This window comes from Phocoena phocoena, chromosome X (assembly GCF_963924675.1).
Source record: "Phocoena phocoena chromosome X, mPhoPho1.1, whole genome shotgun sequence".
In the NCBI taxonomy this organism is placed as follows: domain Eukaryota; kingdom Metazoa; phylum Chordata; class Mammalia; order Artiodactyla; family Phocoenidae; genus Phocoena; species Phocoena phocoena.
Genome location: NC_089240.1, coordinates 87,655,844 through 87,680,364, shown reverse-complemented (window position 1 = coordinate 87,680,364; position 24,521 = coordinate 87,655,844). Strand labels below are relative to the sequence as shown.

At 38.1% G+C, this 24,521-nt stretch overlaps 1 protein-coding gene across 2 annotated transcripts; it reads right to left on the bottom strand.

Annotated features, from left to right (window-relative positions):
* Positions 1-1,259: 1,259 nt before the first annotated feature.
* Positions 1,260-23,772, bottom strand: FAM199X (family with sequence similarity 199, X-linked). Of its 2 annotated transcripts, none has more exons than XM_065901228.1 (6): positions 23,275-23,772; positions 15,271-15,490; positions 5,240-5,389; positions 4,692-4,853; positions 3,465-3,602; positions 1,260-2,050 (listed from the first exon to the last, which is right to left on the bottom strand). In XM_065901228.1, the coding sequence occupies exons 1-6, from the start codon at positions 23,469-23,471 to the stop codon at positions 1,880-1,882; spliced, it is 1,038 nt and encodes a 345-aa protein (XP_065757300.1). In that variant the 5' UTR covers positions 23,472-23,772; the 3' UTR covers positions 1,260-1,879. The 2 variants fall into 2 exon arrangements, with proteins under 2 accessions (XP_065757300.1, XP_065757299.1); XM_065901227.1 differs by having other exon boundaries at positions 1,453-2,050; positions 3,336-3,602; positions 23,275-23,471.
* Positions 23,773-24,521: the final 749 nt, after the last annotated feature.

Below are 24,521 nucleotides of genomic sequence, written 5' to 3'. Positions count from 1 at the left end.
AACTGATAACCATATATACGTATATACTTTTATTTTAGTAAAAATTTAAAGTATGAATTTAGTAGTCTTCGAAATGTTACAACCATTCCACAGTCCTCTCAGCAAAGCTGCAATATATCAATTTTTTCCCTCAGTTTCAATTCTTTAACCTTTGAGGAACCAAAACAAAATCAAAATTTCAAAACACATGACTGTTAAGAAAAGGTTAAGCCTTTCTATCAACTGAGAATTAAGAACCTAAGTTGTTAATCTTTTTAACAGGTTACTTGATATGATACAATGTAAAAAAAAAAAAGTAGGAATCTATCAACTGCTGACTCTAGAGTTTAAAAAAGTATTGATTAGGGATTCCCTGGTGGCGCAGTGGTTGAGAGTCCGCCTGCTGATGCAGGGGACGCGGGTTCGTGCCCCAGTCCAGGAAGATCCCACATGCCGCGGAGCGGCTGGGCCCGTGGGCCACGGCCGCTGGGCCTGCGCGTCCGGAGCCTGCGCTCCGCGACGGGAGAGGCCACAACGGTGAGAGGCCCGCGTACCACAAAAAAAAAAAAAAAAAAAAAAAAAGTATTGATTACAACTCCTCCTACAAAATTATGATTACCTCCCAAGTTTCCACAACAAAAAGAAAATTATGAAAGTCAGAAAGCAGCTTGATTGTCAGTAGTATCAGTTTCCTTTTTTTTTAACCCATGTGAATGTTTAAAGATGTGTGGAAAAATAAAAGGAATCACACTACTTCTAATGTTCATAACAAACTCTCCATGAAAACATTTAAAGGGACTCCATGATTTCACATTTAAAATTAGAGTTCTATTAGTAGCCAAGAAGCTAAGTTTTTTTTATATCTCACTGCTCAGTGTATTTCTAGCGATTTATAGAGTTTAGCAGAACTGTAAGGGTTTTCTTTAGTTAATTTTGAACATTAACCTGTTCACATGCCAGAAGCTGTTACACCAAATATTTAAAAATTAGAGCTGTGCTGAAAATAAAAAGACCTACAAAAGAACTTGATAGAGATATTTTCTGCCTTTAAGGCAGTTTCACAGCCTAAAATTTCAAAAAGCAGTGGAAAAGTAGAATTGGTTGTTTTGCTTAACTGATTTCTCCTTTTGAATATTAATCAACATAGCATCATGTCTAAAATTCGCCACTAGTAACATTATTTTTTCAGTAGTCATCACTTGCAGAAAGGATTCTGAATTTACATAAAGTGAAAAACAAAAACAAACCTAACGAAAGATATCAGGGCCTGTTTTTACACCTTTGAGTTAATAATTAATGAAAACAGAACTAAACCTAATGAAGGCACTATTGTAAACAGCAATCCACACCCTGCCCCAACCTGGAAAAAAGATGTCCACTAGGAATTGAGAATTATGCTATGGCCCTTTAGAAAAACTAAACTAAGAAATCATAACATTAAGAAGGAAACTGAATTATGATCTCTACATATGTATACTGACATAATAAACTATTTGTCAGCAGTACCTTAAAGTCTTCTGAACTGTAAAAGTACTAGTCTATGAAAAAGCCCACTTAACCACCCTGAAGTTTAAATAGTCAAAACATTTACTAAATCAGTGGTTCTTAAAACTAGAGGGTGTGGCAGAATAACCTGGTGCCTGTTAAAACACAATGCTAGGCCCCTCCCACAGCATTTCTGATTCACTAGGTCTGGGGTGGGGCCCAAGAGTATGCATTTCTAATAACTTCTCAGCTGATGCTGAAGCTGCTGGTCTGAGGACCACCTGCTGAGAAGCACAGACCTAAATTATGAATAGTACATCAGCACAGCCCTAACCAACAAAAGTTTGGTCGAGATGCATGTAAACAAATAAGGATAGAATAATGCTTAGAAAGAATGCTGATAAATTCACCCTTATTACATCAAAACATCTACATCTGCTTCGTGGTCTTCCTCAGTCACTTTCAAGGACAGCACTTCTTCATTAAGGAATAGCCCACTGAGCCTCTCCTTCCGAGCCTGCCTCTGCTCTTTCAGCTGCCTCTTGCGTAAGGCCTTCTGCTGTAACTTCCGCTGCTTGGATCGCTTCTGTCAAAATAAAAAATTTCTAAATCAGTAAGGTTCAGTTCTGGCCTATCTACCCCAGAGTATTTTATGGATCAAATTCTATATTTTCTGATTAGAGATGTTCAAATTCCTCTGCAGTACAATCCTGGTTCCAGTAAGTGAGCCATTAGCTTAGACATGAAAACGATTCTTCAAGATTCTATTTCAATGGTATTTGACTAGTGAATCTTCTTATAAGGAAGGGTTGAAACTTATCATTTGACTAGTTATGGACAACCAATCATTTCTAAGACTTTTTTATATCAAATTAAGGCACACTGGTGTCAGTGCAGAGGAAACATGTAGTGAACAATACTGAATACAAATATAGAGAACATTGTCAAAATCTCTAATGCTTATGCTTTTAAGGTGCCTTTCATCCAAAAGCACTAGCAATTTTACAATGGCTGGGAAAGAACCATGTCTTTTTCATATTAAGCAAATACCATCTTAAAAGTCCATTAGAAACCCAGTGGGTACTCTATTCCTTGTCACTGGTAAACTGATGCCAAAAAGGAATGACCACATATCCAAAGGAAACACATGGCAACCAACAAAGCTGGCTATGTTTCTGCTACTTTGGTAAGAATCAGGGAAGAAATCACCGTGTATCCTTGTCACCACTGGGTTCCCAAAGAGTTATAGAGAAACCCTTATCATCCATAAGTTGGCTCCACACTGTCACCACTGCAAGGAACCGAACTCCCCTGCTAAGCATCACAGAACCATTCTGTACACATTTAAACTTCTTATTTATGTGCCCAATAATATTACACAGAACTTTTTCAACTGTCAGAAGAGTAGACAGAAATTAGAGAAAGCATTATTACATTTTAAAAAGAGCTAAGAAGAAACATTCAAGATTAAAACATTAAGAAAACATTTAACACACACAAAAAACATACAGAACATTTGTAGGAGCTAATAGACAGCAACATCAGCAACATAGTAAGATCCGCTTAGTAGTAAGCTGCAGTCAGTATTGCAATCTTGAGACTCACTCATTATTTCCATCAATTTATCTTACTTAAAACAGACATAAAATCAGATAAAATTGAAGGTAATATGGCTGTGGGTCAAAACAGCATTTCAAAGCACTCAGCCTAGAGGGCTTTGATCAATAGGAGAGAATCCTGCTTGTTCAATTAAAACCAAAACCCACAGGCATCTATACAGCAGGATAATTATAACTCGTCAAGAAATTTATATGAAGGAATACTAATGTTAATATTGAAAGGTAAAGTTTTGTATTGATTAGACGTTTTACTTTTGAATCCCGAATCCGCTCTGCTGCACTTGCAGACAAGTTGCTGTCACTGTGTGCTCGACTCATGTTGGCACTGGAGTTTGAAGCAGAGTTTCCAACACTGGACCCACTGCTGCTTGCAGAACTGACCATGCTGGCACTGCTGCTGCTGGCACTGGCACTGGCACCGCTCACTCCGCTGGTGCTTGCGCAACTAAAGTTGCTTCTCTTCCAGGCCTCTCTTGCAGGCCGTAGGCGAGGGCTATGCTCCTTGATATAGTTTCTGACCTTGGAACAGACAGACAAAAATTGGTTACTGCTGTTCCTCGACATTCTGCCTTCAGAATAATGGAGAAAAGAAGGATATTGTACTTAAAATTGTCAAATGTGCTACAGATGCACATAGGTAGAATATAAAGACAAAAAAAATCTCTAAATGTAGAAGCAAGTACCAGAAAAATTGACAATGTTCAAAATTCTAGAATACATATTATGAAGTTAGATTTTTAAAAGCATATAAAATATAATCAGTAAATGGAAGGCTACTAGCCTATAGAATTTAGGATTATAAGAAAATAACACTCAGAAATAGAAACTAACAATAAAATAAAATGCATAAGAGTAGGCATTTTTTAAAGGTTGCACCTTAAGATGATTTAAGTAAGCTGCTGATTATATCTAAGATTAGAGTGTTTCCTAGATCTTAGCTAGGGGCCCACAGTACCTGTCTTCAAATGCAAGGCATCAATTTACCATACTAACGAAAAATGGGCTGGAATGTAGAAAATTATAGTATGTCTGTTGAGAGAAATACTGAGAGAAATTTTTCATAAATCATGATAAATGCAAAAAAATAAAAAGTAGAACATAAGTACTCATTCAGCTATGTATCAGAGAAAGAGAAGTAAAGCCTATATTTAGAAGATACCAGAAATGTGTACCTCAGAATAGCGGAAGGAAAATTCATTGTTTTACCCTAGCCAGGCTCAATTACTGCATAAGACTATTCAAATCCCCCAGCTCAGATGTTCACTCAAGTACAGCTCTCAATAATCAATATTTTGATTCTGTCAATTGGTCTTCTGTAAACTGAGTTAGAATAAATCTATAATTTAGCCTAACCACCCCTTAAATTGTGAAATTAGGTTTCAAAACCTGCATAACTAAAAAGCAGGTTCTAGATCCACATGGTCCCAGAAAGGTACAGCCAGGTAAGATGTACATAAAACCTCTTAAAACCACATGTTCTAATATTACATTTCACAGCAGTGATTTTGACCTTAATTATTTATGTATTTACATATGACTATTCAAGTATACATGTTATAAAACAATGGTATTTTCAATAGCTGTACAATCTGTATTTTCTTTACATACCTGCTTCAGTTTTTCATCTGTGAGACAGTTAAGTTCAATAATAAACTCACTGTCTGTAGGGGATATTTGAGCAGAAGGATCAATTATTTTAATAATATCAAGTTGCTCCCGAAGACCCATCTCAGTACTGACTTTACGACTCAGATACTCAATATATTCCACCTATATGATGAAAAATTACAATAAACAAGATCAATGCCAAAACCTCTGATCTTTTAGTGTGTAATTTTTAATGTTTTAAATATCAGAAGCACTTAATATTATATTTGTTCCCTGCAAAGCAATTAGTTAGAGCTCAAATTCATATTTACTAAGCAATCCACATTTATCCAGTAGCTTTAAATAGGCAATAAATCAAGCTTCACATATATGTGTTTTGTTTGTTTTTTTTTTTTTTGGCCATACCAGGCAGCATGTGGGATCTCTTAGTTCCCCGACCAGGGATCAAACCCACATACCCTGCACTGGAAGCACGGAGTCTTAACCACTGGACCACCAGGGAAGTCCCCCACATATATGCTTTTAATTAAGAATGTTGAGATCGCTACCTGTTCATCATTTGTCATTGCACTCCAAGGAAGTTCATCTAAATTCAGGTGCTTGTTTTTCTTTTTAGGAAGCAGGCAAGGTGAACTTGGAATACTGGGTATGACATCAGAAAGTACATCACTCCCACTGGCAATGTCACTGCCTGGTAACTTTATAAAAATAAGGAGAAGGGGGCAGGGAAAGAAAAATTTTTTAAAATTTAAATGCCACATGTTTTGTATTGATTAAAAATGACTTTAATAAAAGACTAATGACAAATACAGAATCAGAAGACATTAACTCTGATCCACTCCTATTTTAGACAAAGCGGCAACATCAACATACTCTTTGTATATACAGTCACTTATTCAATGAGAGATATTTTCCAAAAGCTTAAAGTCACAATCAAGGCTTGTTAAAATGCTAACTTGAGAGTCAATCATCATTAAGGTTTTAAATTCATAATGTGAATGTAGGCTAGGACCCACACAGCATAATGAATAAGGAGCAGTAGCCTCCATCTCAAGAGATCTGAGTGATCTGCCACCACCTGGCTCTTTGCCAGACACTGTGCTAGACATACTGCCAATATAAAGACAAATCATGGCCCTTGTCCTCATGTCTGTATTCATAACCTCGAGACAATTAAACTAATTTAGAATATGTTGTTAATATAAAGAAAAATACTTTAAAGACCAGAAGTATTATAAAAGAAAAATTGGAAAAAAATGGCAAGAGACAACGTGTAGACAAAGGAGAAAGCAAGAAGCCTAACACACAGAAAATCAAATCAGCAAAAATATGTGCTATAATTTTATACTGCCTATTAAAAATCAGTTTAATTTTTTAAGATTTAATCTTTTAACAGCTTTGTTGAGCTATAACTGATATACAAAGAACTGTACATATTTCATATATACAATTTGATGACTTTGGACATATGCATACACCCATGAAAGCATCATCACAATCAAGGTAATAAACATATCCATCACCTCCAAAAGTCAGAATGGATTTAATTTTAAATAAATGTGTTTAAGTCATTTTTCAGAAAGATAAAATATTTTCTTCTACAATGAGTACATAACAATCTTCAAAAATAATGTTTTCAGGCTTCCTTGGTGGCGCAGTGGTTGAAAGTCCGCCTGCCGATGCAGGGGACACGGGTTCGTGCCCCGGTCCGGTAAGATCCCACATGCTGCAGAGCCACTAGGCCCGTGAGCCGTGGCTGCTGAGCCTGCATGTCCAGAGCCTGTGCTCCGCAACGGGAGAGGCCACAACAGTGAGAGGCCCGCGTACCACAAAAAAATAAAAATTAAAAAAAAATAATGTTTTCATTTTTACAATGTACAAAACAGCACCTTTTTGTTGTTTTGGTTCTACAGACTTTGCAATTATATCTGAACTCTAGGTGATTACTAGGCTTTTGAAGTTACCAAAAAGAAAAGCCACTTTATCCATGCAGACTACTGCAATCACATGTGTTTGGCCTCCTATTGTACCCACAGCACTGTAACAGGCACAGGGAATCCAAAGGAGCCTAAGTCATGGTCCTTACATAAGAACTTTATATTCTAATTGGAAAGATAATACAATAGCACAAACATATAATTTTGTGCTATAATATAAATATAGCAAATAACAAACGCATGTCTGAGATGACAAGTCATCAATGGAAATACCTAGCGTGAGTTGAAGCTACAAGATTAAAGCTTAGAGAACTACAAGGGGGCAGGCACTGGGGAGTCAATTGCATAGAAGAGATGAGTGAAGCCACAAAAAGGGGGTTGATCACTACGCAAGGTGACCGTGATGCTTAGAATGAAGTTATCCAAGTTAGCTATTACTCTTAAAAACCACATTTTCACTTTGACTGTCATTGATGAATCTAAGCATATAAGTGACATCCAACAATCTGTATGACTTCCTTTAAAATCTCATTAACTAACACTTCTTGTTCACCCTTAGCTCAAATGTTATCTAGTCAGTGTAATGAAAGAATGATTGCTGAATGCACACATGAAGGCCATCTCTTTTTCAGCCTTTAACGTCAGTAAAACATTTTGCTATTTTCCCTTTGAAAAACTTCAAATCACAACATTACTATGTTAAAGATCTCCCTGGGGTTCCTAAAACAAAATGAGATGCTCCTTGTCAGATGAAAGGCCTCCCCTACTTCAAGCTCCTTTGATAAATTAGGTAGAGAAAGGAACTCTCAAAGTATCTATACTCTCAAAACTTAAGAAAAGAATTCATCTGTAGCCTATATCTGCTAAGTGCCAGACTGTATGTTAAGCATTTTAATTTGTGCCTATTTTTTTTTTTTTTTTTTGCGGTACGCGGGCCTCTCACTGTTGCGGCCTCTCCCGTTGCGGAGCACAGGCTCCGGACGCGCAGGCTCAGCGGCCATGGCTCACGGGCCCAGCCGCTCCGCGGCATGTGGGATCCTCCCGGACCGGGGCACGAACCCGTGTCCCCTGCATCGGCAGGCGGACTCTCAACCACTGCGCCACCAGGGAAGCCCCCTAATTTGTGCCTTTAATTATGTTTACATGTTTGTTGGGGGGGGTGGAAAAAGATAGGCAATTAATGGTTCTTTGGCCATTTTTTTCTGGGGAGAGGTTAAAAGACCCCAAACAGAGTTCAAATCAAATCCCAGCCCCACTGCTCACTAGTCATGTGATCTTGTGTAGGTTAGTTCCCTTCTTTGAGCTTCAGAGTCTTCAGTAAGTTATGGTTACTGTCATCCATCTCAAAGGACTGTTGAGAGATTTACAAAAGGTAACATGTCTGGCACATGGGTGATACTCAATAAATCGCAGTATGTCCCTTTTTCTATACCTTGCCATGGTTTTAAACCCTTTTTAAAAAGGAGCATAAACTCTCAGAGAATACCTCATGTTGCTAAAGTGGCTGGGTTAAATTTCACAAGGTAGTCTCTTGGAATGACAGCATGGGGAAAAGGAAAAGGTATTCAGGTAAGGAGAATAAGTTAATAAAACCATAGGTGGAAGAAAAAAACACAGAATGAGGTTAAGGAGACCAATATAATTAAAACAGAAAATCAGTGCTAGGGATTTGAAAGTTTAACAAACGAACTAGAGCTGTTATATGATATGAAGAAGTAGACCAATAACATTTCTAAGTAGAAGTAGTAATGATGAAATTGGTCTTGAGGGAAGATGAGTTAAAAAGCAGTATGGGGACAAAATAGAGGAAAGACTGGAATTAAGAAGCTCTTTTCTTGTGATCTGGGCCTGGACTAAGATAAGCAAAAATGGAAAGAAAAATGGGAGCAGATAAGGAAATTTTCAAATGAAATACAATTTATAAGACTATTTGATAACTGAATGGATAAGGATAATAGTCAAATGGCCATATGTGAGACCAGAAGAAAACTGGCAACATTTCATGGTCATACAACCCACCCTGGTTAACATACAACCCTTAAAGACCTCATTTTTTATGGCAAGAGACCTGAAGTAATGTTATATAGATCTTCTAGTCCTACACCTCATTGTACAAATAAGGGAAAAATGATATCCAGGGAGGGTCATACGGTTAGTGGCACCATCCAAAGAAGGACACAAGTCCAGTGCTTTCGACTGTGTCAGGCTGTCCTGCCCTGCAGGTAGTTTGGAATGAGAGAAGAATGCAATTTGGGATATGGAGAGTTTGCAGTGATAATGAGAAAAGCAAGTACAAGTGTCCTTTGAAATGACAATAATCATTTTACAATACACTGTAAGACATGTCACAAAGCAGAGTCTTTTTTTTTCCCCCATGGAAACACTGTAATTGGAAGTTGCATTACTGATCAAGGACTCAGCATCAGATAATGGGCTAGCATTAAATAATAAGGTCATTCAACTGGAAATGTCAAGTAGTCAATTGGAGATAGGGGATTAGAGCTGCAGATATACAGGAGAATTAAGTGTATGTGCTCCTGTGTATATATTAGACCAGCAATTTTCCATTTTATAACTGATAATATATTTCAGGATAAAAATGCTTAATAATTCTCATCTCGTATTTTTGATGGACAACAATATTTGGTATATCTATATTAGAATCAGTAATTGTGACAAGTAAGGAGAATTAAATCAAACCTCTGCCATATTTTCTGCAGTATGCAGCAAAATTTTATGAGTAAGCTCATTTCTTTAACAGCTGATGTGCAATTTCAAATTGTACCTCTAGGTTTCAAGCATGACAGCTGAATTACTCACTCTAAATTTTCTATGCTTTCCTGCTCAACAATAAAATAATTTCTCAAGTTCTAAGACTAGTCAAATATATCTTTAATAGTAAAAGGACTGCAAGCAAAGAAAACTATCAACAAGGCAAGATGTTTTCATGCTACTTCAAATGCTAAAATGCTACTTCATTCTAAGGTTAAAATCCTGCCTTGCCAAGCAGTTAGCATTTCTCTTCCCAGAGAATCTATGAATCATTTATATTTACTTTAGTAGTAACTGAAACATCTGTCTAAAAGAAAGATTTAAACAGATGCAGATTTTAATCACAACAGAGGTAATACGAATTTTTAAACTACAGTCAACGATTTTTAGCCTACATTAATCCTAATACATAATTTGTAATTATCTTCTGGGGTAATTTACTGTTCATGATTATGAGATCCCACAAAGACAAGAGAGCATTTTAAACCTTTCAGCATATTTAAACAGCAAATATCCATGGTAACAGAGTACCTACACTCCAATTTCAGAAGTGGAAAACACATTACTAAGGCAGGCCTTATTTTTGTTTCAGTGTTGTCAGTCATGTGCATTAACAGTGAGTGGTCGGGGATAGTTTTCCACTCTACTCATAAAATGAGTGAAGAAGTCAGCAATTGAAATTAAAAAGCGCCTGCCATTTTGCAACATTATGGATGATAACTCTAAATTAAGTCACATGAAATAAGCAGAAAAAATATTTATCAGAATTATCAGAACTCCATTTGCTTATACTGTGTTAAGAATCCTTGTGGTCTTATTTTCAATACAAAGTGTGCACTTTAAAAAAATGAGGCACTGGGAAGTAGGGAAGGGAAGGAATGGGAGCTTGGGATTAGCAGATGCAAACTATTATATATAGGATGGATAAACAACAAGGTCCTACTGTATAGCACAGGGAACTATATTCAATATCCTGTAATAAACCATAATGGAAAAGAATATGAAAAAGAATATATATATATATGTATGTATAACCAAGTCACTTTGCTGTACATAAGACATTAATACAACATTGTAAATCAACTATACTTCAATAAATTTTTTAAAAAATGAGGCACTGAAAAAAAAGTACCCACACAAAGATGCTCACTGCTGTGTTATCTATAATAGAAAAAAAAACTGAAACAGATGTAAATAGTGGAATGGTTTCATAAGTTCTGGCATACTAGAGTACCAGGACTATTATGTAGTCATTAAGTGAATAATTTGCAGATCATGAAGAAGTTTATATGTTAAATGAGAATTTTATTATAGTATCTTAACCAGAAGAAAAGGGAACACTGCCCAACTCATTCTATGAGGCCAAAGCGATACAAAGACATCACAAGAAAGGAAAACTACAGACCAATAACCTTTATGAAAACCGATGCAAAAGTCCTCAACAAAATACTAGCAAACCAAATCCAGCAGCAAATTAAAAGGATTATATACCATGACCAATTAGGATTACTTCTAGGAATGCAAGGGTGAGTCATCATACAAAAATCAACTTCCCTGGTGGCGCAGTGGTTGACAGTCCTGCCAGTGCAGGGGACGTGGGTTTGTGCCCCGGTCTGGGAGGATCCCGCATGCCGCGGAGTGGCTGGGCCCGTGAGCCATGGCCGCTGAGCCTGCGCGTCTGGAGCCGGTGCTCCACAATGGGAGAGGCCACAGCAGTGAGAGGCCCGCATACAGCAAAACAAAAACAAAACAAAAAACAAAAAAAAACAAACAAAAAAAATCTAACACCCTTTCAGATAAAAACACTGAACAAACTAGGAATAAAAGGGAAATGCTTCAATATGGTAATAAAGGACATTTGTGAAAAACCTACAGCTAACATACTCAAAGGTGAACGACTGAAAGCTTCTCCCCTAAGATCAGGAAAAAAAACAAGGATGCCTGCTTTTGCCACTTCTATTCAACACTGTACTGGAGATCTAGCCAGGGCAATTAAGCAAGAAAAAAAAAAACTATCCAGGTTGGAAATGAAGAAGGAAAACCATCTCTATTCACAGATGACATGATCTTAAATATAGAAAACCCTAGAGAATCCACACAGAAAAAGAGAACTATTAAAACTAATACATAAGTACAGCAAAGTTGCAGGTACAAAATCAATATACGAAACTCAACTGTATTCCTATACACTAGCAATGAATAATCCAAACAATGAAATTAAGAAAACAATTTCATTTACAACTGTATCAAAAGAATAAAATGTTTAGGAATAAACCGAACCAAGGAACTATAAAACTTAAACACAGAAAACTGTAAAACATCATTGAAAGAAATTAAAGAAGGCTTAAATACATTCCAGCCCATGTTCATGGACTGAAATATTTAATAATACTGTTAAGACAGTAACATTCCCCAAATTGATCTACAGATTCAATGAAATCCCTATCAAAATTCCAAATTCCCTTTTTGCAGAAATGGACAACCTGATCCTAAACTTTGATAAAGAAGAACAAAGTGGGAGAACTCACACTTCTTGATTTCAAACCTTATTACAAGGCTAATCAAAACATAAGGATAAGGATATCCTGGCATAAGGATAGATATATGTATCAATGGAATAGAATTGAGAGTCCAGAACTAAACCTATAAACATCTATGACCAATTCATTTCCACAAGGGTACCAAGACCATTAGATAAGGAAAAAATTAGTCTTTTCAACAACTGGTGCTGGGACAACTGGATATCTACATGCAAAAGAATGAACTTGGAAGTCCTACCTTATGCCATATATAAAAAGTAACTCAAAAGGATCAAAGATCTAAATGTAGGAACTAAAGCTCTAAAATTCTAAGAAGGAAAAAGATGAAAAATCTGCATGACCTTGGAATAAGCAATGGTTTTTAAAATATGACATCAGAAGAACAGAACTTTAAGAAAAAATAAATTAGACTTCTATAAAATTTAAACTTTTGTGTATTAAAGGACACTATATCAAATGAAAAGACAACCTACAGAATGGGAAATATTTTTGCAAATCATGTATATAAGAGCCTAGTAGCCATCACATATAAAGTACTCTTACAATTCAACAATAAAAGACAATGCAATTTAAAAATGGGCAAAGGATCTGAATAGACATTTTCCCCGAAGAAGATATACAAATGGCCAATAAGACATGAAAAGATGCTCTTCATCATTAGCCATTAGGGAAATGCAAATCAAAACCACAATGAGATACCACTTTACACACAGTAGGATGGCTATAATAAAAAAGACAGACGATACCAAGTGTTAGAAAGGATGTGGAGAAACTGGAACTTTCATGTATTGCTAGTGAAAATGTAAAATGGTACAGCCACTTTGGAAAATATTTTGGCAGTTCCCCAAAAAGTTAAACATAAAGTTATCACATGACCCAGCAACTTCCAGTGTATATCCAAGAGAATTAAAAATATACATCCATATAAAAACTTGTACCTGAATGATCATAGCAGTATTATTTATAACAGCCCCAAAGTGGAAACAATCCATCAGTTGATGAATGAATAAACAAAATGTTATGTATCCATAAAATGGAATATTCAGCCATAAAAAGGAACTGTTATGGACTAAATGTTTGTCACCCCCCAAATCCATATCTTGAAGTCCTAATCCCCAACATGATATTTGGAGGTGGGGCTTTGGGAGGTAATTAGGTTTATACGAGGTCATGAGGGTGGAGCCTGTGTGATGGGATTGGTGACCTTATGAGAGGACCAAGAGACCAGAGCTATCTCTCTCTTCCACCTCTATGTGAGGATACAGCAAAAGGCAATCATCTGCAAACCAGGAAGAGGGTGCTCACCAGAACCTGTCCATGACGGCATTCTGATCTTGGACTTTTAGGCTCCAGAACTGTGAGAAATAAGTGTTTGTTGTTTAAGTCACCCAGTCTATGGTATTTGTTACAGCAGCTCAGCTCAAGCTGACTTAAGACAGGAATGAAATACTATATGCTATAACATGGATGAACCTTGAAAACATTATGCTAAGTGAAAGACCCCAGACACAAAAGGCCACATATTATATGAGTACATTTATATTAAATATCCAGATAGGTAAATCCATAGAGAAAGTAGATTAGTGGTTGCCAGGTGATGGGGGCAGGGGGAAATTGGGACTATCTACTAACAGGCATTGGTTTCTTTTGGAGTGATAGAAATGTCCTGGAATTAGATAGTGGTGATGGCTGCACAACACTGTGAATATATTAAAAATCTCTGAATTATACATGTTAGAATTATTAAAATGGTATATTTTATCTCAATTTTAAAAAATTTTTATCCATATCATATTTACAACTGTATATGATATAGAAGCATTTGAAAAAAAATAAAATTTAAAAACAGAAGGGCTGTGGATTATATTTTCCTCTTTAAAAACCTCTTAATTTTCAGTATAGCATTGTTTATAACAAGAAAAAACTGAAACCAACCTAAACATTCATCATTAGGGAACTGATTAAATTATGATGCAGTTATCAAAAAGAATGAGATATAGTACAGGTAGCTGAAAAAAGCAGAGGGCCAAACAGTGGCTGAAGTATGATCCCATTTTTGTGTGTCTTTTTTTTTTTTTTTTTGGTGGGGGGTGCCCTCACCGAGCAGTATGCGGGATCTTATTTCCCCGAACAGGGATCGAACCTGTGGCCCCTGCAGTGGAAGCGCAGAGTCTTAACCTCTGGACCGCCAGGAAAGTCCCTCTGTGTGTTTTTAACGCTGTGCAAGCACACTTGTATCTGCACAAGCTCTTATCAGTGGTAACCACAGAAGAGTGGGACTTGGAGACTTATTTTTAATTTTATGCTATTTGGTATTATTTGATATTTTAATAAAAATTGTTTGAAATAGGGCTTCCCTGGTGGCACAGTCGTTGAGAGTCCGCCTGCCAATGCAGGGGACACGCGTTTGCGCCCCAGTCCGGGAAGATCCCACGTGCCGAGGAGCGGCTAGGCCCGTGAGCCATGGCTCCTGAGCCTGCGCGTCCGGAGCCTGCGCTCCGCAACTGTTGTGGAGAGGCCACAACAGTGAGAGGCCTGCGTACCGCAAATAAATAAATAAATAAATAAAATAAAATATTTTTGAAATAAAATGTTTGATTCATCTTTTGGAAAACAACTTCAAGTATTTAGATGGCTTTCAAACATAGTAGATATTCAAGTATTTGTTGAATATAACAGTTGCTGTATGCAAGGAAAGCTTCTTCAAACGTTATTGTGTTTTACAATCAGAAAATGGATGTTGCCATAACATGATCTACATTTTCTGAAAGACTGTTTGGAAATGCTGCCTTATGATGAGTACAATTTGCCACAAAGCCATTTTATGTGGTATATGTGCCACAGAAGAAAAAACATTGTTAGGTGAAAAACAACTCTACATATGAAGAGAATACAAAATGAGAAATTATATTCCTAATAACAATGAAAAATTATGTATTATGCAGTAGTTTGTGATCTTAGATATATAACGTGACCTTGATGTAAAGGTATTGTGCCTATAAGGACATGAAGGCCATTTATCAGTAAAGAGAAAATTTGCTTGGATTAATGCACAGAAAGGTACTAATGATATATAATAATAGGAACATTATACAAGTATTAAATTACATGAAAATGTACAAAAGGTATCTGTAGCGTGAGACACCTAAAAGGTACATTAGCAAAAATAAAGGATACATATTTCTTCTAATTCTTAATGCTATCAGAGAATCTCCAGGACTGAATAAACATTGGAGAAATTTACTTTGAGGTAGAGATGAAAATACCAAAACAGAAATTCATACTTCTACTTATGGAGTAATGATGGCAATATAAGAAAAAAAATCCTACCTGCCATTCAAATTCGCTATCTGACCAATCCCAGTATGTGCTAATAGAAGAAGAGACATCACTGCAGACACTCCCCTCAGGGAATAAATCAAAAGACGTGAAGTCCTGATCATCTAATAGGGAATAGCAATCATCTTGATCTCCAACAGAAACTGATGAAAACAGCTCCTCACTGCATTCTGAGCTGGCCACACTTGTTCCACAGGAAGTTAAGTTCCACCTTAAAAACAACACAAAAGAAATCACAACAGAAACTACAGAATCCACACAATTTTAAGATACAAATAGGATACGATTATTACATTTATGAGGAATATGAGCATATTTTTAGATACGATAATGATATTGTGATTATTTTCAAAAGAGCTCTTATCTTTTAAAGATACATACTAAAATATTTATGAATGAATATGTCTGGTATTTGTCGCAAAATTATAAGGAAGGGGTTGAGGAATGAGTAGGGGTATAGATAAAGCACACTGCCATATGTAATTGTTGAAGCTGCATGATGGGTATATGGGGTTCATTACACTATTCTCTACTTTCCTATCGGTCTGACTGGAGCCGGACTGAGTTCAAATTCTTGCTCTGTCACTTACCTGCTGTTTGATCTGAAGCGAAACAAATCCTCCCCAAGCCTGGGTCATCATCTTTAAAATGCGGTTACTATTTACATTATATAAGAATGCATACAGAGCACTCAGCAGACATAAAATGTGCTCAATACATGGCAGCTATTATTATTAAAGGAAGAGAGTAGCCAGTGCAGGGCCGAGAAAAGCACCAACAAAGTACACAGGTAGAAGCTCAAAGTGTTTCTTATATTTAAATAACTTTTACATATCAATGATATACAGGATCATTGCAAAGATGCTGGAACAAGAAAGGAGTGATGAATAAGACTAAAATGACCAATAATTCCACTAACTAACAATAAGTGATCCATAATGTTTTGGCACTTTTCTCTACATGAATATGTACATTTTTACAGAATCAGCATTGTGTGTGCGTGTGTGTGTAGATAGATATTAGTTATCCTTTTATTCACTTAACATTATATACTGAACATTTACCCAACTATATTACTTGAAAACATTTTAATGCCTATATAATATTCCACTGATTCAATGTATCATAATTTATTTAACATTATTCCTTCAATAATAGGTACTTAGGCTGTTTCCAATTCTTTTTTTGGTATTACAAATAATACTGAGATGAAACCATTTTGTTTATAATTATTTATATAAATATATATAATCTCTCAACATAGATTATTTGAAAGGAAATTACTGAGTCAAAGAATATGAACACTTTTAAGGGTGACAGTATACTTAGCCAAGTGCCTTTTCCGAAAAGGCTGCACTAATTTGCCCTCCCCAAAGCAGTCCATAAAAGTGCTCATTTCACCACAACCTTAACAGCACCGAAATTTTCATTTTTAAAAATTTTACCTAGCTGTTAGGAGAAAAACATTTTTATATCAATTTTTATTTCTTTGATTACTGGCAAGAGCAAAATTAAAAATAATTATTAGCTATTTTGCTACAGCATTTTACTAGGTGTTAATATTTTCCTTGTTGATTTTGTTAGAGTTCTTTATATGTTAAGGATATTAACATTTTGTCTGTATTATTTGTTGCAGGGTTATATATTTTTTAAATTATTTTATCTTGAAATCTACAAATCTGTTTTCTTTTATAAATTTCCACTAGCTTTATATTATTAAAGAGATAATCTTCATTGCTTTGGCAGTAGCCTAGGGAAATTAACCCTTAAGACATGATTTAGTATATCTGATACTAATAAGGTACTAAAATAATGACTTCCTGAATAAAAGCTTGTTATTACCTATCATTAGGTTGTTTCTCACCTTTCATTTAATCCAGTTTTTTCCTGAATCGTGTGTTCATTTTTTAAACTTCCCCTCTTATTTTATATAGCTAATCTTAATTCCAAAGTTCTTGATTTACAAAATTTGGGCATCCTGACAATTTTATGGCACCTTTTCCTTTGTACTAAAGGTAAAGTATTTTAAAGTACTGAAACACACACACAGTCTAAACTATTATAGTTCAGTAATATAAAAGCAGAAGTCAACAAACTTTTATAAATAGGCAAAAACATAAAACTCACCTAAGAATCCTAGAATACCTTGTAACATTACCTAGTTTCATCACGTGATTGCTAGGTAAGCAGTATCCTCATTTTTTAAAAATCAACAAACCTGGTAGAATTAACCAAATTGCCTCAGTCATGCAATAAGGCAATAGAAAGCTCTGAATGACAATTACAGTGAAAGTTCTGTCCTTTCACACACTCAACAAACATTTAGTCAGCATCTTCAATGTGCCAAAGCACTGTGTCATGTGTACTAGGAAAAGCTGTTAGATAATTGTTTTTAATGAGAATTTCTTTTTAGCTTCGAAAACTTAGTAGAAATGTGTTTCCCTTCATGAGTAATAATGACTCTTCTTTAAAAACTAAGCCATATTTAATAACCTAATCATTACATCACTGACAAGGGAGTCAGGAATTTGCTTGGTTTTGTGCACTTACCTTAGGGCAAAATCAGGATGTTCCTCAGTTTTCCAGATCTATAACTTTATAACAGATATTGCAAGGTTCTGGGTATTCTTAGAAGCCTTAGCTCCTTGTTCTTTTCTTTTTTTTTTTTAAATTAACAGTGGCAAGGAAACTGGTCTCATACTTGAAACAATCATTTACAAAATAGAAAACTAGTACTTTGAGTTTTTTAAAAATTCTATTATCTTCTAATATGCAAATATTCTTATTATTTTAAGACAAGGTAGATAAAAACCAAGTAGGAAGTACTTTCATCCACTGCTGGTGGGAATGTTAAATTGGCACTGGCATAATCTTTCTGAAAAGCAATTTGGTAGTGTATATACAAAGAGCTTTAAAAAGGTTCATTCCTTTGGACTCAGTAATTGCCTTGCTAAGAATCTATCCCTTTCCCCAAATAGAATTTTGGAAAAAATATGTATATACAAACATGTCCAAACAATATTATAATAGCAAAAAAGAAGAAAAACAAATGCCCCCAAAACACTGGGAATAATTAAATGATATATCTATATCTGAATAATGGTGTTTTAAAAATCATTAAAAATCATATTTTCAGTCTATTTATTGAAAAAGAAAATAAAATGTAACTGCAAATAACCTAGTCACAAATTATATATATAGCCGGATCCTGATTTTTAAAATTATGTATGTACAAAGAAATAACATTAAAAGTAACAACAGGGAATTCCCTGGCGGTCCAGTGGTTAGGACTCGGTGCTTCCACTCCGGGGTGGGGGTTTAATCCCTTGTCAGGGAACTAAGATCCTGCTAGCGATGTGGCACAGCCAAAAAACAAAAACAAAAACGGTAACAACATCAAAATGTTGACAGCTGTTATCTTTAGTGAAAAGGATCATAAGTGGTCTTTATAGTTTCGTATATGCCGACAATTTTCTATAATGAACTTTTATAATAGAAATTTAAGAGATGCTTTTAGACTGTTCTGTTGGTTTCAAATGTGTAATGGAAGAGCACTGTGTACGTGTGCTCAGCACTGAACTCTTCAAATTTACAAAAGCCCTTACATCTTATTCCACTAAGAGAAAACTACCTAACACTAAGATCCTAGCTATAACCATGCAATTATTCACAAAGGAGACTTTCTCCATATTTTAAAAGAAATGTTGAAAAGAATCCATGAAATGGGGTTTAACTCAATAACTAGGCTTGCTGCCCAAATTTTAATTAAAAATAAAAAGCCAAGAACATTTATCTGCAAGGCTTTTCAGCAAGAATACACAGATGAAGGGCTTTCAGTGGTATTTTCCTAAAATTAAGAAAAGTATGTGCACCACATACATTCTTCTGCAGCCCTTTCACTCTCAGGTAGACCTATTACCTCTCAGGATAAGAATCCAGGCAATGAGCACTGTGGAATACAGTCCTACTGTCAAGTTGATGAAAGCCATTCCAAATCCATGCCATTTATTCTCAGTTAACAGTCCTCTTTGTATTCATCACTGACTCCCTGCCAGAATCCCCATACAGCCACCCTGACTTCTGCTACTCCTCTGGAACCCAACAGGACATCAAGGTCCCAAGTTAGAGCAGATGACACAACCCCCCTACTTACTCATTCAAATTTCCAACTCTCCTCCCAGCGACCTCCATTGTCTTGGGATCCTTACCCATCCCTCCTACCCCCTCTACAGTCTGGGAAGTAAACAACATTCCATGTCATTTCTAAGGCTAATTTTTCCATTTGGCCTTCTGAGTTAATCCCATCCATCTCCTGTCATCCCACCTGATCTTGTATTTTCAATTTCTCTCTTTCCTGTGGGCTGCTTTTAAGGAGCTAAAACATCTGTTCTTGGAAAATAAATAAATAAACAAGGCAAAAAAACAAATGAAGAAACCTTCACTTTTTTTTTCAAATGACCACATCTCTCCTTCCTTTCCCTGTTAAATTTATTGAAAAGTGTCTTCTATTCTCTCAGCTTCTGTAACCCCAGAGTTCCACTCCTATCACACTACTGGAATCTCTGTTCTAGAAATCGACATTTCTAGCCTAAATAGTTCTCCAAAGCCTGATCCCCATTCTCAACTTGTCACAACAAGCCCCCAAACCAAATTCCTCCTGCCTCTGTAATACATCTCACTTCATGAAACGTGATTCTCCCACCTGTACTCACAACTCTTCTGCACCTCTAATTCTCTAACAAGACAGGAAAACTGTGGGTAGAACAAAAGGCACACGGTAGTCTTGGGCTTTTTCTAGTTAGTGGTGATTGAAAATGGGGCTCTGAAATCACAGAACTGAGTAACTGCTTTATACAATACGTAGTTCATTTTGTATCCTGCCAATTGGGTATACAAAAGTGAGGCACTGTCCTCCCACATGCTTTTCACAATTGTTCAATGTCAAAGTACTGATGCACTCCTGAAAGAGGAAGAGAATAACACACTGATTAGTTCATATTAACCTCCTTCATCTCGCAACTTAATTACAGGACCTACCAATATCATTATATTTTTTTCAATTTGCTAAATGATATCCTTTTTTGATGACAGTGGAAGTTACCGTGGACAAATGCTAAGAGAAAACCCACAATTACACCAGAAAAATCCTGTCCCCCAAACTAAAAAAAAAAAGCCTTAAAACTATAATATATATTCCATATTGATATTTCAATTAAAAATGAAATAAGTTTTAAGTTTTTTTGGCTTACTGACGTTTATTTTATTCCCCCCAACTTCTAGACAAACCCAACTTGGTCATAAAATCCTAAAAGATACTCCTAGAAAAGTGAATTCTCAGGAAGCTGGCTATGTTCATGTAATTTATTTTCCACTGAACCTAGACCAGTGACACACCAATCTAAGTCACAGGTGACTCTAAACGCAACAAACATTCAAACTTAGGAATCATAAGTAATAGTGCCTTGACTCTCTTGATTAACGAAGACTGCATAGATACCCCAGAGTCCAGTAAATGAGCAGACACAAAATCATCATCATCATAAGGCCCTTATCAACAGCATTATTTAAACAATCTCCATAGTTTTGTTATCCGGTAACAAGGAAGAAGCAAAATAAAGGTAAATCAAGTACCTACCCACTGACAAGCTTTCTATTTTCAATGAAACTTGTTTTATAATGATTAAACCCAAGGCACGATATCAGAACTCAACTATTCAGATCTGATTTCTGTTTTGGATTGTTGCTTGAATTGGTGAATGTGCTGTGATCCATACAACTCCAAAATAAAAGAACTCCCTAAACTAAACTTTGCCCACATACATGATTTAGCTGTTTTCTTCTCCCTGAAAAGAAATGACTGGAAGCATATGGTCCTCTCAAACACCATCCTGAGGAGTGGGTAAGAAGGCAGAACGTTCCAGAAGGAGAAAAGATTTAAAAAGCAAGGTAGCCTAGGGCAGAAACATCACCTGCTGTAAGAATTGCTAATTCTGCTTCCCCTTATCTCCGCTGAGGAGGGTACAGAGCAAGATACACTAGACCTGCTACCATTCCAAGCCTTGTGAAAAGTAGGGTAGGAGAGGGGGGTTTAAAAAAGCAGGCAGTAACTAGAAAAAATGCTTGACTTGGGAAAACTGGGGCTGAACAAGAACCTCCCCCTCTATCTTCACCACCTCATGCTGGAAAACAACCTTGACCCTACCAAGGTCTGTAAGACAAGGGGTAGAAAAACACACGGATAAAATTGGGAGGAGGAGAAAGAACAGAACAAGCTGTAAGAAATGTATTATTCACCATGCTTCACTCCCCATCACCCCCACACATTTTGGCAGCACTTACCCTCAGCCTCTGTCCCCACTCCCTTGCCCTCATCATCAGAGCAGGCTAATTCTGAGATCATTTAACTTTCCTGTGTATATGATTTATTCCAGTGCTGCAAAACTTAAAACATCAAATATGTGCACAAGTATTCTTTTACCTTATTTTCCAATGCAAACAATTTTAAGCACACTTGATTTCATAAATATGTTACATTCATGCTATAGTCACATCATGGGTTTCTGTGAGTTAGTCTAAGAAACCATAACAACCATTTATAACACTAGAGCCATTAGTTCTGTTCCAAGTTTCATCACTGGCTCTGAAGGAGTAATCCTGGCTTTGCCTGACTCGGTTTTATTAACTTGGGCACAGTCTTTTCTCTCTGGGCCTCAGTTTCCTCATTTTTGCAATGAGGATTTGGAACAGTTGTAACAAGTTTACTACCGTTTTCTTTTCACACGTGTTATAGCGATGTTCTGTATGATTATTTAATCGTAACAGCTTGTTTCCAGACTATAACTTTCTTTTAGGTTAAGAATCATATTTTATATATTCCTTGTACTTGGTAGAAGGTTAGTAACTCTGTAGATTGATTTAAGGGGTTGGGGGGGAGCATGCAAAAGTCATTAAAATGTGGAAGGATTTGTTCGTGTTCATATTGTAAAGTGGACCAGAAATCAGAACTAGACTCCTTAATTCAACTCCAGTATTTTCCATAGCTGAATCCCTCTCTCTCTCCCTCCTCCCTTGTTCTGCACCCCCCCAGGCCTCTGTGTGTGTGTGTGTGTGTATACACACATATACATATAATATGCACCTATGTTATAGGTTGGGGTATGTGGAAAACATCTTCAAATCCCCCACATTTGATATAACACAAATGCCTGCATGAGAGAATTCTCCAGAACATTCTACCTTCCAATAAATCCAGTTAGGGGATGCACCCTCTGAATAAATTTGTATAAGCAAGCCCATCCTAAGCTTCGCTGCATCCTTCCACTGGGGGAGCAAACCAAAGGATGTGCTTCAGGAAGGAATCTTCCAGATTTAAGCTTATACATTTTGGCAGGGCCTAAAGCGCTAGGGCAAAGAGTTCATAGAGCAAAGAAAAAAAAAGAATCGCCTGGTTTCCTAGAGCTTCACTAAAAAAATGGGGGGTTGGGGGGTGAAAATAAGGCTATGAGACAGGTTAAAAATTGGGAAAAGGAAGATTCTAGCTTTTAAAGTGCCACCTTTCAAAAAGATCGACTTTTGATTTTGAGCCATCCGAAATCCTCTCTATGGAGGATTAGATTGTACCGGAAATGGAAGGGGTTAAACTTTTGAGGGTGAATGAAAACAGGGAAGCATCTAAGAATCAAGGGTTGGGGTTTGGGATTCGCAGGGTACAGATGGGGCGGGAGGGGGAAGGGAGGAGTCGCTGGGTCAGAAGATGAATGGGGGAAAGGAGAGAGAGTAAAATGCCGGCCAAAAGGAAAATCGGAGGACAGGGGTGAAATGGGGAGGGGAAGAGGGAAGGAGCCCGGGAATGAGCGCTGGGCGGAGGAAGGTGGGGGAGGGGGCGACTGGAAACGCAGACCCGAGGCGGAGGGCCAGAATGGGGGGAACCCGGCGTTCTCCGGCTGGAAGCAGGGGTGTGGGCAGTCTGCCCCTGCCCTCAGCGGAGGTTTGTACCTGTTGGTGTGGAAGCGGTGGAGCGGATCCGTGCGATGGCAAGACGAGAGCTGGCAGCCGAAGTCGCTGATGTCCAGGCAGCCCGGCTCCTCGCTCAGACAGGTGCCCACCCCGCGAGGGGGTCCCAGAAGCGGGAAGGGCTCCTCAGGGGTCAGAAACTTCTCGTACGAAGTGGTGGCTGACGCTTCGTCGGACATGGTTGGAGATGGCCTGGCTCGGGCTCCCTCTCCGGCCCCCAGCTGCTCCCGCGACCGTCCCTGCCCCCACTCTAACCTGTCCGCTGTCGCCGCCGCCGGGGTGTGCCCGCCGCAGCTCCCTGGCAGGCTGCGCACCGCGGCCCACCGCTGCCCGGGGACTGCCGGGCGGCACGAAGGGGCTGCTCGAAGCTACAGGCGCCTGCCGGCCACTCAGTCAGCGCCTCAGTGGCCTCTGCAAGCACCTCAGCCGTCGCTGCCGCTGCCGCTGCTGCTGCTGCCCGGCCCAACCCAGTCAGTGCAGCGCCGCCGCCGCCACCCGGCCCGCCCACTGCGCTCGCCGCTCGCAACTGCAGCAGTCTGCCCGACACCCGCAGGGAGGGGAAAGGCGGCGGGAAGCCGCTCCCTTTGCCCCCTGCTGGCGCGGAGGAGGAACTGAATCTCCGCCCGCCGCAGCCCGCGCCTCCGGCTCCGCCCCGCCCCGCCCTGCCCTTCACGCGTCGAATCAGGGATTCCAGACGCTGGAAAGGCCAGGCGCTTCAGGCCAACCTCCTCCTCCGCTTTCTCACCCTCGGCTGATTACTAAGCAGCAAGCCGCAGTCCTGAGAAAAGGGACTTGGCCAAGGTCACACTGCGGTGCGTGAGAAAGAATCCGGAGGCTCTGGTTCCCAGCACACTCGATCACCCTGTCCCAATTCAACAAGTAATTATTGAGCTCCTGAAGTGTGTGTGCCCAGCACTGTGCAATGACCTGCAGGGGAAGTGGGCCAAGTAGGAAGAAATAGTCCCTGCTTCACCCTTGATCACCTAACCCCAGAACTGCGCAACAGCCACCAGGCTACTTAGAGTTGCTGGACACGTAGTGTTCTTTTGTGCTCTGTGCTCTTGAACGCATTATGCATTCTGCCTGGAATGCCCTGCCGTTTTTCCACTGCTAATCCTTAAAGCCCAGCTCAAACGTTACCTCCTCTGTGAAGCCTTCCCTGACTCCCAAATGAGACTTAGGTATTTCTGCCAATGCTCCCGTAGAAGATATATTATGGCGCTAAACTT

What these genes read in the sequence shown, in the direction of transcription:
- FAM199X (XM_065901227.1), bottom strand. Translation starts at nt 23,471, where the DNA reads ATGTCCGACGAAGCGTCAGCCACCACTTCGTACGAGAAGTTTCTGACC. An exon ending in CAATGACAAATGATGAACAG is followed by an intron (nt 4,854 to 5,239) that starts GTAGCGATCTCA and finishes TTCATCATATAG; the next exon opens with GTGGAATATATTGAGTATCT. An exon ending in CAGATGAAAAACTGAAGCAG is followed by an intron (nt 3,603 to 4,691) that starts GTATGTAAAGAA and finishes GTCTGTTCCAAG; the next exon opens with GTCAGAAACTATATCAAGGA.